The following is a 16027-nucleotide window of genomic DNA, read 5'->3' on the forward strand; positions in this document are numbered from 1 at the left end:
AGAGTAAAGGTATTTGGAAGAGGAAATTGAGATAAAGCGGAGGGCAAGGTACGAAAAACGTTTTTGTTTTGCTTTCTTCAAATATAATTTTAAGCAAAAGTAAAATACAACGACAAATAAATGTGGATATGTCAGCATGAGTGGCAACGCCCCCTCCTTCTTTCAACAAACACTGGTTGAATCCCTGCCATGGGCCAATGAGATACAGACTCTGCTCTTAAGGAACTTACTGCACAGAGGACAAAGGAGGAAATACAAATAAGTTAGGCAAAGAGAATTATGACACAGGGTGGTAAGTATTGCACTAGTGGGATGTGCATGGCACTGAGCCAGGCAGGGAAGACTGCCTGAAGAGGCGTCTGAAGGCTGGAAGAGGAGCTGGAGTGAAGAATAAGAGTGAAATGGGTGAAGCATATTTCGGACAGAGGGGAGAGTGTGTGAGGGTGGGAAAAAAGACACGCCCCTGTGTGCACACCTGTGGCTATGTGGCAAGGGGCAAGGGCACCGAACTAGGTGTGGCAAGAAGAGACACCAAGGATGCAGACTGCAGGCACATCATGAAATGTAGTGCTCGTTCCACTTAGAAGCTGGGCTTGGTGCTAACCTGTTGGCCTCAAATAAATGAGGATCATGATCAATTTGGGGTAGAAACGTCACCCTGGAATTAGCGGAAGGAATAAATTCCAGGGGTCAAGGCCACAGGTGGCAAGGCTCAATTGGTGAATATTTTTGGGAATTGAAAGATGAGATGGTGCAGACTGTCTCCTTTGAGAGGATGTGTGGAATGCCCCTGCCTGGGGGCTACCCCTGTTTCCTTCTCCTCCTGTCCAGCTTGCTCCAGGTCTGGTGTCCTGGATGAGACAGACAGGTTCCAGGGTGGCGAGTGCCTGTGCCTGTGGGGTGGGCTGTGCAGACTGGATATGGTCACATAGTCAGTGCCAGCCACTCACCAGCCTGAGATGGAGATGGAGAGCTTCAGAGGGGCCGCTCGGGCTTTTCCCAGATATACTACAAGCAAGAGAATGGCTGGCAGGCACTTGGTGGCCTTTTTCTGTCTTCCATAGGAAGAAGTTTCTAACACAACAGGTGAGGACTCGTCCTTACAAGCTCTCTGTAGTGCTTCCCAGCGTGAAGTAGATCCACGAAAGAACTCTGAGGGGCGTAGCAAGGAGACCAAACACAGGCACCCAGGGAGAGCACCTGGCATAGCCGCAGGGCCATTGAGATGTGCCACAGGGGGTGTTTGCCCGCTCTCAGTCATCTCCGAGCTGCAGAGTCCCCAGCCTGGAAACAAGGTTTCAACATTCCCTTACATGGTAACCACGCCAGGCCCCTGCTGGGCTGTGGCATTATCCTCCCTGGAGGCTTCACTGCAAGGAGGGAATGCAGAAGAGAGAAGAGAACCTCAGTGCAGGGAAGGGACACTTGTTTTCCATCTCTTTTACCCAGGGCATCTTCTTAGTCATGGTGAGGGAACGGGAGACGGGAGGTGGGAGCGTGTGGGAATTGAACGGGAAATGGGTTTCAGAGATGTACATAGGCGTTCAGGAGAGCACGAGGGATGAAAGCGGCAGAGCAGTGTGCTGACAGCTGTGTGTCCTGCCGGGAGTTAAGGACTCCAGTGTGCAGGACATGTATGGAATTGTACTGTGTGATTCATGCGTATGAAGATAGAATGTGACTGCTGACTCCGTTGAGGCAAAGCATGCAACCCGGCTTCCACAAAGACCTGCTGCGCCACGTGGACTCAGAACCACCCTTGTCATCTCAGAGTCCTCGGCCTCAGGCACAGACAAGGGCCTTGGTGGGAAGAATATTGGAGTTGCCTGGAGGGGAAGGACTCCCGCAGAGCAGAGAAACATAATCTCTCACCCTTGAAGGCATCTGGCGGAGGCTTCTCTCCTTTGATTCCAAAGAATGTGCTGGTAGATGACAGAGTGAGTGTCTACAAAGAGGGAGTGGAGTGTCTGGTGATTAGATTCTAGAAGACACAACCGGTTAGTGACCGATCCTAAATGACAAGCATTTCTGCTTGTTGAAATGTAAACCGCGGGAGCTTTCCAGGAATGTTCCTTGGTCACCTGTATCCTAGCACGGATGTCTTTGGTTTTGTTCTGCTTTCTGCAGGGTAGAGAGAATAAGTATTCCCCGGGCTTCTCAGCATGGGGATCTGCACCACTGAGAAGTTCTGGCATTACGGATGCTGCGAATCAGACACCAGGGAAACGTGAGGTTGATGACCTATTGCATTTCAATCTCGCGGCTACCTATTTAGCCACTGCCCCCAAATTAGGGATTTATCCCAAAAGGCCAATATATAAAATCGTAAGGGCACTGGCTTCAAGCCAAGAGTTCTAGACTTGATGGAATAATCCCAAATGGAGTCGAGAAGCCTGTTTTGATTTTGATTTGCTTTAGCCAGAAATGTCTCCAACGCTGAGCATCCAAGTCAGGCGGGCAGGTTCTGGCTTTGTTCCTTATTCCCTAACCCAGGAGGACGTGGACTTAGTGAGGCCACCAGCTTTAAACACCTCTATTAAATTCAGTGCAACGGAGTGTGCCAGAGCAGGTCCAGTCTGAGAAGGTGGCCTGGTTCCTCGGGTACCTAATTCATCTGGGCATCCAACCGTATGTACTCTACAGAAATCAGAGCGCCACTGGTCATGGGGTTTCTTGGCCACAAGGGCCGAGGTAGCCAGAAAACGTATGTTTCAGAACAATAGGGAAGCTGCTGGGGAACTGTACTGCCTTGCAGTTCTCCTGCCTCCTGTGTTTGTGTCTCCATCTCAAAGAGTATTTGTTTGTAGCCATGTCAGTGTATGCCTCCTAGGGAAAGGTGCCCCCTACCACCCCACCAAAGGACATACACTGGGGCAAGTTCTGCATCCCAGTGTCCTCATTAATCTCCAGTTACATCCACATGCACAGGAAGGCTTCCTGTTCCTTTCTTTGACTCACCTCCATCCATGTGGGCTGGCTTTGGCCTTGCAGGCATGTGATCCTTGAGCTGCATCTGCTCTTACCCCATCCAGATGGGGAAGAGGTCAGGTGCTCCAGGTGGAACCCTGGTGCCCTGCCCGGGGCAGAGTGATTGGCAGGATGGCCTCTGTGCCCAAGGCAGCAGAAGCAGCAGGCAGACAGATTGTTTTGTCCAACAGGTTCTTTTCTGAGCCACAGGCCAAGCAGCTGGAGGGTAGGTGAGTGTTTCAGGTAGGCGGGGCTCAGAAGTGGATGGGTGATGAGGCACTCAGTACAGTAGTCTGACTTTGTTAAAGCTCTGTGTAGGATATTAATGAATCTGCCACCACCTTCTTGAATTTGAGCCTGAGCCATGGCCTTTGCATGTTATGACACAGTAAGGAAGAAGGCCCAGGACGATTTAACCTGAGCCTCATGTTCTCCTTGCAGGGGAAGGCTTCCTGTTATATAGTGTGTGTGTCTGGGGGATGTGAGCCATAGAACGTTTACTTCTCAAGCTGGGGCTGGAACACCACGTGTTTCACTTAGAGGGACGCCTCACCAGGGGCAAGGCCGAATGACAGCAGACCAGGCAACCACCGAGCTTTCCTTCCGTTTTCTCCCAGCCCACTCACGGCGAGTATGTTCTCTCCACAGGCCCGGGCGCTGTCAGCGAGGTGAGCAACGGCACGTCGAGGAGGGCAGGCTGCGTCTGGCTGCTGCCTCTTCTGGTCTTGCACCTGCTCCTCAAATTTTGATGTGAGTGCCACTTCCCCACCCGGGAAAGGCTGCCGCCACCACCACCAACACAACAGCACTGGCAACACCGACAGCAACCAATCAGATAGTTACAAATGAAATTAGAAGAAACACAGCCTCATGGGACAGAAATTTGAGGGAGGGGAACAAAGAATACTTTGGGGGGAAAAAGTTTTCAGAAAGAAATTGAAAATTGCCTTGCAGATATTTAGGTACAACGGAGTTTTCTTTCTTTTCCCAAACGGGAAGAACGCAGCACACCCGGCTTGGACCCACTGCAAGCTGCCTCGTGTGACCTCTCTGGTGCCAGTGTGGGCAAGGGCTCAGTCGCTTTGCCCACAGAGTGCCCCCACGTGGAACATTCTGGAGCTGGCCATCCCAAATTCAATCTGTCCATAGAGACGAACAGAGTGAGACCTTCCGGCCCAAGCGTGGCGCTGGGGCACTTTGGTAGACTGTGCCACCACGGTGTGTGTTGTGAAACGTGAAATAAAAAGACAGAGAAAGAAAGAAAAAAGAAACAAGACCGTCCGACAGCAACAACAATCCCACAAACAACAGTCACAAAAGATACCGTTAAACTTTTTTTTTTTTTTTTTAATCATTTTACTACATGGACATCATGGATAACAAGGGATTCTGATTCATTATTAATTTTATTAATTATATTTTCTGATATGAGTCTAGAACTTAGTGCAAAAACAAGACAAAACTAAAAAAATACAACTGAAAAGGGTGAAGAGAAGTATGTTTGTTAAACAGTAAAAATGAATAGTATACTTCTAAACTAGGTTTACAACTGGTGGACCAGACACCAGGCACTAATCGCCTGGTGAGGATTTGGCATATCCACCAAAAAATACATCCGATTTAACCAACATCTCCACCAGCGCTACAGATTCCTCCCGACTGTGGCATCTCATGCAGACAATACTATGCTCTCTACACACTGTTTAGAAATGGAAAGGTGATCTGCACTGTATCTTGCGTTTGTTGGCTATGCTTCTTTTGATGACATATATTATACAGTATATATATACATATATTTTTTTTGTTAGAGTTCTAGCCATTTTATTTCTCCGCAGGGTCCTTTCTCAGACATTACTGCATGCTGTATATGGCGTTAGCTGTGTGTTGATCTTCTAAAAGATGATAGAGTTTACTGGTAATTGTGTAATCAGCTCCTGCCTTTTTATTTTCTTGGGTTATTTACATGTCAGAGACATTTATAAAAAGTGAAAAGATAAAAAAAAATCCGACTAATACCAGGCGCAGCATCTTTCCAGGTGTGGCTCTGCGCGTCGGCCACCCCAGGTGGCCCCGCTTTCTCCATCCTGCTCTGTGGCATTAACAGACAGCAAGCAACTGAACAAGCAGAACCGTCAGTACCCACTTGCTTTAGCCCATTATGGGAATCTCTGATGCCTTCGTGACCACTGGAGAGTTTAATCCTCTTGGTTTATTTTATTTAATTTCCCACCTTTGTGTGAGTGTGTATGAAAGAGAAGAAAATGCAATTTTTAGGTAATCTTTTTTTTCCCTCCCCTGAAAGTCTGGGAACCAGAGAGTCCTCGGGGAGGGGTCCTGGATGTGATGAGGGAAAGTGGGATTGGGGGATCCGGGAGGGTGGGGTTGTCTCTGACTTGACATTAAAAAGTGTTCCATGTCCCTCTTCACCTGGTGTGGTACCTCATTCTACAGCGGGGCGGGGTCACAGCCTGCCTGGTGTGGTACCTCATTCTACAGCGGGGCGGGGTCACAGCCTGCCTGGCTCAGGTTTGAAGGATGGGGGAGGATGGGCTCTTAAACCCTCCTGGGATGGAGGGGTGGTAAGTGCTGAGATGACGAACAGGAAGGACATGGGACCTCCTCCATCTGCACAGAGGCAAGGTGAAGGTGCGTCTGATAGGGACTGCATTTTCAGTGCCTTCAGGAGGTCCTGGCCAGGGCTGCCAGTGTCCTGCTTGTGCTCAAACATCTCACCACACAACGTGGGCAAAGGCCAAGTCTAGTCAGGGAGACGAATTTAGGCCCGATTATTTCTGGGAGGCAGCAGAAAGTCACTGTCACAGAAAGTAAACAAGAAAACTCCCATAAGCCAAAAAAAAAATCTCCCCACAAAAAACAAAACAGAAAGCCAGCTTGAAACATCATGTTTAGTTTTAAATAATCTGCCATCAACCAGTCCTCCAAACCCGACCTCCAAACCTCACCTCTAGCCACATAAGAGGAACTGAGAATCAGAAATGGGTCCGAGCCAAAACACACAGGAATGACGGCACTTGCGTTTCCAGGTCAGCTTCACCTGAGAGGAACCAGGAAGGACTGGGATGGAGCTGTGTCATTTCCAGTTGCTCCTGGCAAGACTGAAGAAAGCTATTGACTTCACCTTTCTTTGTGTCCTTCTACCCTTTCACCCCTAGCCCCAGCCACATCCCAGATGCCCCAAGTTTTTCCTGGCAGCAAGGTCTGGAACTACCTGGCCAAGCCTCAGGAATCTTGACTGCACTGGTGTTTCTCCCTCCCTCTGCCCAGGAACCATGAAAGAGAAAGGGCTCTGAGTCTCCTTAGAATGAAAGTGGGTGGGTGGGATTGACTAACCCTCCCATGCCTAGCACCTCAGTAGACACTGGCCTGAGGGTTTGGGTGCAAAGCGTGGCTTACTGGAATAGAGTGGGGAAAAGATAGGTGAGCTCCATATTCCTAAACGGGAGCCCAGAAACACCTCTGAATACCATGTGCCAAGGCACCTGCCAAGAGGCAGTTCTGAGGCTTGGCTGAGACAGCAGAACACAGCCTTTGTCTGAATGGGAGCTTGATCTTTCACATATACTATGTACTAGTGAATGCCAATATCTACTAAATGACCACCAGTAGACATTAGTAATATCTGCTACTGCTAATCATGCTTCAAATAGCTATCATCACCCTCCCAGGAGAGAGTGTTGAGTCAGAACCAACTTTGTAAGGGGCACTGATGAGGACTTAATTTTACCTATTTGCCAACTCAATAGTTTTCTTGCCTTGTGGATCTTTAGAGCCCTGGTTATGCAAGAGCACGTTCTTTGTTGAACCAGCTTGACTGTGATTGATGGGTTCACCAGATAGGAGCCCTTCCTAGCCTGCCTCAGCAGGAGCTTACTCTCATCTTCTGCTGAGTGTACTGTGTGAGCCTCAGTCTGCTGAGTTGCAGTCTTTAGAGGGAACATGTGGACACCACAGGAAAGGGTATTCTGCCTTCCAGGTCTTCAGTCAGATTTAGAGTTCCATCTAGGAGGACGTGGCTTTGAAAGGAGCTTATAGGGGCAAGTCACGGACCTACCTTTTCTGGAAATGGAAGCTTGGTAAGAGAATGTTCATCAGAATGAGCACAGAAAATCACCCTGAATAGAGCCTGTAGTGATTTTTTTTTTTTTTCTTGGTGCAGGCACTGATGGAGGACAATTGCTGCAGGTTGACCTGGATTCCAAGTATACTGGACCCCTTATGATTCAGAGATAAGTCACTGCCATACTTTAGGATTCCTCCACTACCCCTAATATTAGGATGTCCCCTGACATGAGCATCTCATGAATGCAAGGAGGATTGTGAGGGATGGACAGTCCCTAGCCACTCTAGCCAAACATTTCTGTAGAATCACATCTCTCTTCTTTCGGTGGAATATCTACTCCTTTCCAGCCATGCAAATGTGCAGTGGCTCTTCTGCTCCTGTTGTTAAATATTGCCCCACCAAGGCTTGTACACAGTAGATCCAGATGTCTAACTTGAAGCATTGAGAATGCTCATCCAAGGACTGCTTTCTGACCAGTGGGATGTACTAAGCATATTCATGACTGACAATCCACAAATGTTCGTTTTTGTTGCTGTGGATGGTGATGATGACAGTGATGATGAATGACAACTATTGTTCAAGCTGGAAATAAGTTAGCAAATGAATTAACACTAAAACTTGAGGTTCAGCACATTTCACTGGACCGACTCCATCTTTATCTTATACCTTCTGAACTGTGAGTTTGAAACAAAAGACAGGAGCACTAACCAATTATAGGAATCTAATGGATGGACTTGTTTAATTAAAACATGCAATATGGGTTTACGACACATTTTAAGGACTTGCTATTTCCACAATGGTAAAAATTTGAGGTACTTCTCACTAAAGAGAAGAATATATGCTAAAGGATGGATGTGGAAAACTGCATGTCGTTGTGCTACTATTTGCCAAATACATATGCACACATCAGTCGTTTACCCTTCGTCACAGAAGCAGTAAAAAATAATTGAGATTAGTGGTATCTGATGCAGTAATGAAGTATTACCTCTTTTCAGCATTTAAAAAAATTTTTAAACCAAATCCCAGAGCTAATTTGTTTCAGAACTTGCTCATTGGGACTTGAGTGCATAGTATATCTCCTTTGTCATCCCATAACTGCTCAAACAAGCCATTCTAAAGTATCAATTCTTTCCTCTCTCTGTTCTCAATTCAGGCACTATTTCCATGAGCGTCCAACTTTATCCGCCTCCAAGGCAATAAATGCAAATTAATATCCCCATGACTTGTGAATAGCTGAGCTATCTGAGTCTCTGCCTTCTCATTCAGATTTTTCTGTTTTCCATAACGCTATACCTTCGCTGTCACATACCTATTACGTTGTTAGAAACACACACTGTTTATAGAAAAGGCTCCCTAATTCCTGAGCTCATGTTAAGATCCATTCTTACAATTCATGTCTGAGGCATTTTGGTGCATTATCCTTTATGATGGTGACCTGGGTTGACTTTCGTTTTTTGAATGTTGATTTTTACTCCCATGAAAGCCTCCAAATAACTTGGATCCCTTCTCTTGGCATGATGTGAGAGTGTATGAGTTTATTTCAATATTTTAGGGATTGTTAACATTATTTGAAAATGAATTATTCCTCTCTCAGTGCATTTGTTTTATTAGAACTTCCTGGAGTTTCCGTAGCACTTACCTTGTTTCCAGTGAATCTTGAACCGTGGCATTTCTGAGTAGCACTGTGATATTTTGGATACAGAACTGAAATGCTAATCAGTAGAATTAGGCTGTAGTCCAGATTTTATCACTAGTTGAATTTCCCTTTCCTTATCTTTTATATAAGATGTTATGATGGAAGATTGCTGATGTTCCATCTAGCTTTAGAATTCAATAATTAAGTGATTTTATGTTTTATAAGATTTCTGCAAGGAAAAATTGGGGAAGCAGCATTTTTGATAAATGAAAATTGAAAGTGTGAATGTGGGCAAGATCCACAGCCAATGCATTGTCTGTGTTTCCAGAATAGTTCATAAGAAGATAAAATGCGTGATCCTAACTGCCATTTCTGCAGATATTTGAAGTGACTCCTTAAGGAAAACTTGAGGGATGAACACTGCAGCACTTGGAAAGAAGCATTGCTTAATAAAAGACAGTGGCTTTTTCTGGAACAGGAAATAATGTTAGCCCCAAGCTGCCCTCTATATGACACAAGTAAAACAAGAGAGAATAAACTGTCACATATCCTAAAATCTAGAAAAGTAAAAGATGTTGAGAGTAGGCAAAAATCTCAGAATTTTCAGTACAAGTGTGTGTGTGTGTATGCGTGTGTGTGTGCATGCATGTGTGTGTGTGTAGTATTTACTGCAATTATTTAACTCTTCAAAACAGATGACACCTGTTATTCCTAAGATTCATCTTTAAAATAACAAGAAATAGTGATGAAAAGAGGGGTCTCTAGATATAGTTCACAATGATTTCTCATCATCCTGACCGTTACAATCAAGGATCCAGAAGTGTGCATGCAGATTTCATTGGACATATTTGTGTATTTTTGGCTGAATTCCAGGTTCACTGAGTCCTCATCACTCTCCTCTCTCGCGCCCTAGACTTGGCTTCATTTCCAGCCTCTCTGTGAAGAGCTTGAGGATGTAAAAGGAAGAGGGCAAAGTGTGGGGTTGGAGTGGACAGAGTGCGGGGTCGGAAGATAGGTGAGCCCTGGTCCCCTCCCCAAGTGCCTGTGCCCAGCCACCCTCTTTGGCTTTAATTTCCTCTGAAGTTTCACTTCTAGAGTTGATGGAAGGTCAGAAGGAAGAGCCATCAAACTATACCTCCTGCACTTGACTAACTGTAAGAGTAAGACAGATGCCAGGAAGAGGAGCCCAGACTGCAGAGTGCACGTGTGGAGGAGGGGTCCTCTTCTTGTGGAAAGATGCCAGAGAAAGACAAATGAAAATAAAATAAATGATTCTACCCCACACCACGTCACTTTCGCCAGTGCCCATAATTCTCATTTGTGTTTGGTTACTCGAAAAGGAGCTAAGATCTGTGGCGACAGATGCTGTCTGTCAAATACAAAATTTCTTTTTCTCTAAGTGTTCATATTACAATTTTAACAGGCAAGAAAAAATGAAAATAAAATGAGAAAATATAAAGGACATCCAGACAATTAAAACTTCTCAGTGAGTAAGTGCGAGAGATCTGCATAGACGTGCATCAAATGTCTTCTATGATGCTACAAGTGGGATCTCAGAGAGAACTGAGGTCTTGGCTCCCTGCTCACTGGTCACAGGGAGCACCATTCCTAGACAGGCTCTCAGCAAAACACAATCAGATTCGAATACTAGAGGGAGCATTACTCTCATTGCGTACCGATGTCTTCCTATTTTCCTGATGATGAGAAATAGGTAGAATACAGAAAATATGAAGCAGGCAGCCAAGAGATGCTTTTCCATCCAAACCCAGCCTTGGGTTGCTAGGGGACCTGCAGCAGGCTGCTGCACCTCCAAGCCTCAGTTTCCCCATCAACGAAATTAATGTTGGACAAGTTGATCTCAGAAGGCTTCCCAAGATCTGAAATCCTCTGGCTCTCTACCTGCATGCTCCCATGGTTTGTTTCTATTTCCATAACTAATAAAATTATACAACTCAAACCAAGACAAAACCTTTATGAGGTGTTGGGTTTGTGGAGCTATGTAGGAGATATCTCTGTTCACACTGGACTTGGTTGGAAAAGCCCTTTGTTTGTGACATGACATACAGATTGAAAGGCTGTGGTCCTGACACCTTGGATGTAAGGCTGTTCCTTCAGAATCTGAAGAAAAAACACAGACACTCAAGTATAAATACACAAAATGTTCTACATAGGTTCCGGTGGTTTGTGAGCTTTTAAAACTCACTATTGAGCCCCAGTGTTAAGAACTCCTGCTGCAAAACTTCACCTTGGATTTGTCTCATAGGCTGCTTCCATTTCTCAAATATAATTGGTAAGAATTGTGTCCTACAGGCTTTAATTTTTAACTAACTAAACAACAACTAGGGCATCCTTCTGAATCCCCCAGGGAGTTCCATACAGACTGAATCCAATCCTTTGGGAATCAAACCTGTAATGATCTAACTGCACAAGATCTCTGCCCCAAACTCTTTTTGCTGACAGACTCCTCTTGGCATATGTTTTTACCTCCAACAACTACACCAGCTTAGATAAAACCAAACAAGTTTGTATTTTATTTATAGTAATTAGTGATACCAACCCTTGCTGTCCACCAGAGAGCTCATAGTTGCAATGAGTCAAGAAAATCAAATCAACACTGTTTTCCCATGCCCATTTGGCTCAAGGTAGTCAGGACATTTGATCTAATAACAGCTAATTCAGGGAACACTCCCGTGTGTCAGGGCTCCGGAATGTTAAGGTGCTCTATCCTTCTCGCCAGTACTTTCTTCTTTGTGTCCTGAGTACAAGTTGCTGCTCCCCACTTCAAGTCTGAAACATTTTTTTCTTTCATCTCCTAAGCATTTGATGGAGCTGACGTTACCACAGCATGTACACAAGAGGGCCAGGCAAACCACTTGCCCAGCCCTCATCCTGAGCAAGGAAGTCAGGATTCCACAGTGTAATTCACTAGTCAGAAGTGAACGCCCTCCCTCAAGGCAGCACAAGGGCAGTAAATTCATTACAACGAGGTTGCTGCCACTTCTCACATGCACCTCAACACTGTTGTTTTACAAAAACTTCAGATACCCTGGCCCTGGATCATTTTTGCATTAATGCATGTCTTTTTGTCCAGCCACATATAGAATCACTCTTCTAAATATTGGCACACTAGGAGCTTCTATATTAATGTCTCATCATTCCTTGTTTTCAAAAATATGAAAGAATAATCAGTCAAATGGCGTCCACAGCCTAGGATAAGCTGAGCTCCCAGAACACTGAGGATCAAATTGGAATGTGAGTAGCAGTATAGCCTATTTCCTAACAAACAGCAGTGTGAAGGCATGACCCTGAACTATCAATGAGAAAGTCTTCCTGACTAAATAACTCACCAACCTAGCTCACTACATTTCCTTAGTAGCATTTTCTATACATTTCCCATTATCTCCTCTCTTCTCTGTCATTTCTTTTCCCCCAGTACAGCCTACCTTTGCAGTAATAACCTAAGAAGCAAGATATCTAAGAACCAACTGGGAAAAAAATATTCAGATGCACAAGGCTATTCCATACCCCTTGATTTACATTAGTCATTCAGAGAGTGACATTATGACTTGGAGGAAAGAAATGTGATATGGTTGGGCTATGCTTGAGAATATGCATTACCTGTACCTTGGGTTAAACGTACAGTGCCCTGAAATAGACAGGCTATATCATTGGCAAGGGCTTATGCTAGGAATTGCATCAGTAGATTTGAACCATTTGGAAAACTAGTCAGGAAACTCAGTTGGACTTAGGCCCATGTAGTCACCTTTAGTCATTTGATGAATAACCCAGATTAGCCACAAGAAAAGAACATTTGCCATGGAAGCCCCAGGCATGATTACTTCAATAATTCCTTGAGGAATGGGAGTGGGTCATATTCAGCTCCAGCTTCCCCATGGCTGATGGTTTCTGGTACATACCCAACACGGGCTGGAGACAGTTCTCCCTCTAGCACTACTCTCGTGTCAGGACTGTAAAACTCTGTTGGAACATCAGGACTCCACAGAGAGTCAAGAGGGGAATTCAGTCGATTTATGTTGTTGCTGACATTTAGGTCTATGTAAGGACTTTTTTCAGTCCAATTATATTTTCTTCTATTTCTGAATCATTTTATCTTCTTTCTGGTCCATTTGGCCCTAGGGTCCCCAAAGACCCTCCTAAAAATTAGTGCAGCAAAAACTGCCACCAATGAGGAGAAAATTAATTATACATGGAACTGGATAAAAAAACACCCACATGTATTTATTTATTCCCCATTATTTATTGAGGACCTAATATGCCCAGGCACTGTTTTCCATGCTGTGGATAAAATGCTGACCAAAATAAAAATGTTTCCTGCTCCCAAGATGTTTTCAATCTAGCAGGGAATAAAGTTAATAATAAAATTATATCCCACACACACAATGTTCTGTGCGTGGGGTGTTATGAGCACATGCAGCACAAGGAGCCTGTCTGAGAGACCAGGAAGGTGTCCGGATGAGGTGAGATTTGCACTGAGCTACAAAGATGGGGAGGACTTAACTGTGCAGATTGGGAGAGGGAGAGAGGAAGCTCTTAGTAACCACGGGCACAAAGGCCCTAAAGAAGGAGGAAGAATAACATGACAAAAAAACCCGTCATCCTCAAATGTATTCTCATTTATGTTATTTCTATGGATTACTACTTTTTTCAGTTATGGGCACCTTTACTACATATATAGTTGAATTCAAACCAGTACAACTGCATTTTTTTACACACACACACATTCACACAAAATAATGCACCAATGAACTTGTAAGAGATGAAGGTACCATGTTTTCCAAGATTTAGACTCTTCTCAAAACTTCACGCAGCACATCTGACTCGCTGGAGGAGACCCCCTATAGAATTAGGATCTCCATGGGGAGGGCCACGGAATGAGTATTCTAAACAAACTTCCCTGGTGACCTTTCAAAAGGAGTAAATCCAAAACAGAACATGTAATTCTTCCTGGTTTCTTTATCTCCATAGATGGTACCAACTGGTACCATTTGATGGAACTGGGCTCAAACCGAAAACCTAGAACTTACCCTTGACTTCTCTTTTTCTCTCCCCACCCCCATGCAATCGATCTGGCATTTCCAATCTGTATCTCGTCTACATCCTGTTCACTCATTCAAGCCCCCATTGTTGCTCCAACTACTCTATACTAGTTCCCTATCTAGTCTAGAGCAGCCCATAGCTGGTCTTCCTGTTGCTGAACTTTCGTCACACAATAATACTGGAGTGAGACTTTTAACAAAAGCAATGACCCAGCTTAGATTTTGACTCGTTTTAATTTAATTAACAACTTTCTCTTGGGGAAGCTACTTCTCCGGCCCTAATTTACAGGTGAGGAAAGTCAGACTTAGGGAGCACTCAAGGTCACTGGAGGTCAAACCAGGATTTTAACCTAGTTGTCTGAACCTGCAAGCCTTCTCCCTAAGGTATACTACACTTAAAAAGTATTGTTTTTCTTCGGTTCTAAGATGCATGTGTTTTTACTTAAAAGTCTTTGAAGTTGGAGCTGTGTGTTGCAATCAATGGCATGTCATACTTTAATTGACATCAACTTTTCCTTGTGGTATATAAAATAATTGCATGTCTTACAACTGACAACTCTTAGAGTTGGTGAAATACAGTATTTGTTGAATGAATGAATGAATGAATGGCAGTTGGTCAGGGGAGCTACCCTGAACATCTCTGCTTTAGGCTTTGTCTCCAAGGTAGTACCACATACAGGATACATTGAACACCTCAGAAAAAGATGGTAGTGACCTCTATAATCATTCTTATTACCATCATTATTTGTGGTTCCAATTAATCATATTTTAACTTATGTAAAAAACAAACCAAAGATAAAGTTACATTAGAGTAACCCACCTTTGTTTAACATTTCCTGGTAACTATTAAATATTTAGTCACTTAGTTATTTCTTCCAAACTGCTATTGTGAGATGTTTTAAGGCATTAAACTCACCATATTTTCATTACTCTAGGTGGTTTGAACTAGATGTTCCTAATTTTAGGCACCATTCTTTGTGAATCATACACTTCTAAAAACAGCCCAATGTTTTCTTGTGTTAGAGGAGAAAAAAAATGGAATGTTTGCCCTTCTATTTGCATGTATTTTACTCATTACTTTAGTGGATGGTTTGGATTGGACATTTGGGGATTTGCAGCATTATAATCAGTAAGTGAGGACTATCTGCCTAATCAGTCATGCACTAGTAGTAGTATTAAACATAAAAATTTACACTGTGGTTTATAAAATGCTTTCACACACTCCATCTTACTTAATCTTATTTAAAACACTCCATAACTGTGTAAGGATAGACATGGCCTTTCACACTCCACATTTTCTTAATTGTATTTCTCTCTAAATACTCTCAGGGCTCTGAAATGACTACTTCAGATAGGCCCAAAGTCATGAATTAGCCAAGGAGATACAGGGTCAAGAGTCTCAGCGAATTCTGGAAGTGCTTTTCTGAGTGGTAATGAGTCTGCAACTGCAAACCAGAATTCACTAATGTCTTTTGTGGCACCTAATATGAAAAAATTGGGGCCGGGCGCGGTGGCTCAAACCTGTAATCCCAGCACTTTGGGAGGCCGAGGCGGGCGGATCACAAGGTCAGGAGATCGAGACCACAGTGAAACCCCGTCTCTACTAAAAATACAAAAAATTAGCCGGGCGCGGTGGCGGGCGCCTGTAGTCCCAGCTACTCAGGAGGCTGAGGCAGGAGAATGGCGGGAACCCGGGAGGCGGAGCTTGCAGTGAGCCGAGATCGCGCCACTGCACTCCAGCCTGGACAACAGCGTGAGACTCCGTCTCAAAAAAAAAAAAAAAAAGAAAAAGAAAAAATTGGGTTAGAGGAAATCTAGGGAGCCAAACCTGGGCAGCTGGAACCCCTAAGCCTGGGACATCTAACTGTGAACAGCTTTGCCCATTCGCCCACTGTGCTGTGCACATACACATGCTCCATGTCTGTTAAGAAGTATGAAAGGTTGAGCAATGCTGCACACTTTGGAACAGATCGAACCTTCTGTCTGGACCCTGTCAATCCTGACGTGTGTCACTGCACATACTGAGGTGGTGCCATGACCACTGATCTACTTGAGGAACGTAATACAGGACCTGTGCTGTGCACAACACACGTGGCTTTGTGCTGGGGTCCTGAATCTCACTGCAACATAGATGCTAAGACTCACTCACCATCCCAGCCTGGATGTGGCCTTTTTCCCAGAGATTCCATGCTAATACAGGGGCTTTTGAAAAGCTTTAGGGCTTTGGGAAATTTCTAGGAATAACATAATGATCTCTGGGGAAACAAAACTCAGGGTAAGAATACA

The 16027-nt window shown here is 44.4% G+C and overlaps 1 protein-coding gene across 26 annotated transcripts in view; it reads left to right on the forward strand.

The window, feature by feature from the left end:
- Nucleotides 1-5393, forward strand: part of NTM (neurotrimin) — a 1404754-nt gene extending 1399361 nt beyond the window's left edge. For all 26 annotated transcript variants that reach the window (XM_045369936.3, XM_015436083.4, XM_074015656.1 and 23 more), the window contains one exon: nucleotides 3616-5393. In XM_045369936.3, the coding sequence (XP_045225871.1) occupies nucleotides 3616-3716 (101 nt within the window). In that variant the 3' untranslated portion in view covers nucleotides 3717-5393. The remainder of the gene's footprint in view (nucleotides 1-3615) is intronic.
- The last annotated feature ends 10634 nt before the right edge of the window (nucleotides 5394-16027 follow it).

The sequence above is a fragment of the Macaca fascicularis genome, chromosome 14, assembly GCF_037993035.2.
Source record: "Macaca fascicularis isolate 582-1 chromosome 14, T2T-MFA8v1.1".
Taxonomy (NCBI): Eukaryota; Metazoa; Chordata; class Mammalia; order Primates; family Cercopithecidae; genus Macaca; species Macaca fascicularis.